Source organism: Quercus suber, unplaced genomic scaffold (assembly GCF_002906115.3).
Source record: "Quercus suber isolate HL8 unplaced genomic scaffold, Cork oak 2.0 scaffold_58, whole genome shotgun sequence".
Taxonomy (NCBI): domain Eukaryota; kingdom Viridiplantae; phylum Streptophyta; class Magnoliopsida; order Fagales; family Fagaceae; genus Quercus; species Quercus suber.
This window is the reverse complement of record NW_027069523.1, coordinates 542921-545358: the sequence shown is the minus strand read 5'-3', so window position 1 is coordinate 545358 and position 2438 is coordinate 542921. Positions and strand designations below refer to the sequence as shown.

The 2438-nt window shown below is 35.0% G+C and overlaps 1 protein-coding gene across 1 annotated transcript; it reads left to right on the top strand.

Moving 5' to 3' along the window:
- The first annotated feature begins 896 nt into the window (after positions 1–896).
- LOC112008351 (protein METHYLENE BLUE SENSITIVITY 1) lies at positions 897–1468 on the top strand. The gene has a single exon (XM_024040684.2). It carries the CDS (start codon positions 996–998, stop codon positions 1308–1310), a length of 315 nt encoding a protein of 104 aa, XP_023896452.1. The 5' UTR covers positions 897–995; the 3' UTR covers positions 1311–1468.
- Positions 1469–2438: the final 970 nt, after the last annotated feature.

Here is a 2438-nt window from a genome sequence, read left to right as displayed (position 1 = left end):
ATATTAGATTCGAGTATTTCCAACAAATCCTACAAATCCATTCTGGTCTAGAACGTATATTTCAGTTGGAATGCCAAAGTTTTGGTTAGAACATCGGTTCAAGTCGATACATAGCAAAATTTGAAGCGAAACGGAATTTTGGGGGGTGGAGGGGAGGGGATTAGTTGCACCGGTCCCACCACTTATATGTAAACTACATCAGAGTTGTGCCACAAAAGTTGTGTCTACAATCAACATACTTTCTCAATTTTTTTTTTTAAAGAAGGGAAAAACACTTTTTTGGTTCCTATATTTTAATCATATTTTCAATTTCATCCATAAGTTTTCATTTTAATTCTAATATTTTAAAAATTGCTATGATTTTGGTCATTGTAATAATTTCACTTACGAAAAATGCCTATGTGGTTAAAAATATATAAATTTTTATTAGATGTTATTTTGTAAGTAGGATGACAATATGGATCAAAATGACAACAAATTTGAAAATATAGACTAGAATGAAAGTTGTGAATACTTGAGAATCAAATTGAAAATATGAATGAAATATAGAAATAAAAAATGTATGTATTCTAAGTAGTAAAGTCTTTTATCGTTAAATAAAAAGATAGAGTATTTATACTAAAAAATCAATTGGTATCTTGACATGATATTAAAAAACAAAAATTGGACGTATGGATTGAAATTCTTGTATTTAGAGAAATAAATGAAAGAAGAAAAAAGAAAAAAACTAAGAGTAAACGAAATTGGGCCACACCTGAAACTAAACCTGACAAAGTCCACCGAGCTCTTTCATAAACCCAAACCCATCAAATCTAATCCCTATAGACCAAAACACGCGGACGCACACGGACACGGACACACACAGGGTCTCTCTATCTCTCTAGCTGCCCATACTATATATATCTGTAATCCATTGATTATCTACCAATCTCTCTCTCTCTCCCCCAACCCCAAATCAAAAACCTAGGGTTTCATCTCTCTCTCTCTCTTAAACCATGACAGGAAAAGCGAAGCCAAAGAAGCATACAGCGAAGGAGATCGCAGCAAAAGTTGACGCCGCAACCACAAACAGAGGAGGAGGAAAAGCTGGTCGGGCTGATAGGTCAGGATCTGAGAAAGGCGGCCATGCGAAGCTTGAGTGTCCTCACTGCAAGATCACAGCTCCGGATCTCAAGTCCATGCAGATCCACCATGATGCTAAGCACCCTAAGCTTCCTTTTGACGATTCCAAGCTCGTCAATCTCCACGCTTCCCATGTTGTTGAGTCCAGTAAACCCCGCCCTGGTGTCCGTGGCAGCCACAAGAAGTAAAAATTCCTAAACGAGGAGTCCTAGACTCTCTTTTTCTTCTTCTTCTTGGGCATGGAGTGTATATTAATTGTTATTGTTATTCTCTATTTCTATCGTCATGATGATGCCACTGTTGATGTTTCATGTTTTAATGTTAAGTTATCTGCTTTTTGCTAGTAGTTGGGTTGTGTTTTTATGGGTGTTTGTGTTTTAGTTTTTGATAAATCAATAATGGGATTTGAACCTCCCTGGATGTCTCTGTTGGAAATACCAGGAAGTGCCTGTTGAGCTACAAGGCTCTTGGTTGGTTTGTGGGTTTTTATTTATTCATTTTATTGTTTTTGGTTTTATAAGACTAGCTATGCGTTATCATACTGAATTTTATTGGGCTGTTAAGAAACTACATGTTCATAAAATAAATAGAAATAAATAAATTGTTAATGAGTATGTGGAAATACAAAGAAAGAAAAACTTGATTAAAGATGTAGATGGTGAAAGAGAGTGATTAGTGCCTCACACCCAAAATAACATTAGAAGTAGTGAACATGACACCTGAATTTAAGGAGGTAATGTATGACTTTAGATAGAATAGAATGACGGAAAAGATATTGCTGATCATGATTAGTATGTTGATGATCCATAGTGGATCTCAAAAATTTTGGACTAAGGCATGGTTGTTGTTATTGTAGACAAGTAGGTGATTGGCTTGCTAGGTCTCTAGTGTTTGGAATGTATATTGTCTATCTATGCTGATGCTTGATCTTGATGTTCTTTCTCTCAAAGTTGTTGGTGGTGGCTTATTTAAACTTATTATGGGATATGAATGTTTTAGTGGGTTATGGAATATGGGTAATTTCACTAGTGTTACACTTATTTTCGTGACTTGTTTGTGGTCCATTGGAATGTCATTGGTTAGTTGTATGCTGTATTTACGAAGTGGCACTGGGTAATTTGCCTATGGTTATGAGGTGGCTTGTTTATATAAATTGTTTGTGGCTACTAGAAGCAAATGATGGAATGTTATTGGTTAGTTGTATGCTACGGTTAGTAAGTTGGGTTATGGATTATAGTGACTATTTTAGAATATGCAATTTTTTTTTATAAAGATAATTTTTAAGATTTGAACTCTTATTGTGTTATACTTATCAT

What these genes read in the sequence shown, in the direction of transcription:
- LOC112008351 (XM_024040684.2), top strand. Translation starts at nt 996, where the DNA reads ATGACAGGAAAAGCGAAGCCAAAGAAGCATACAGCGAAGGAGATCGCA.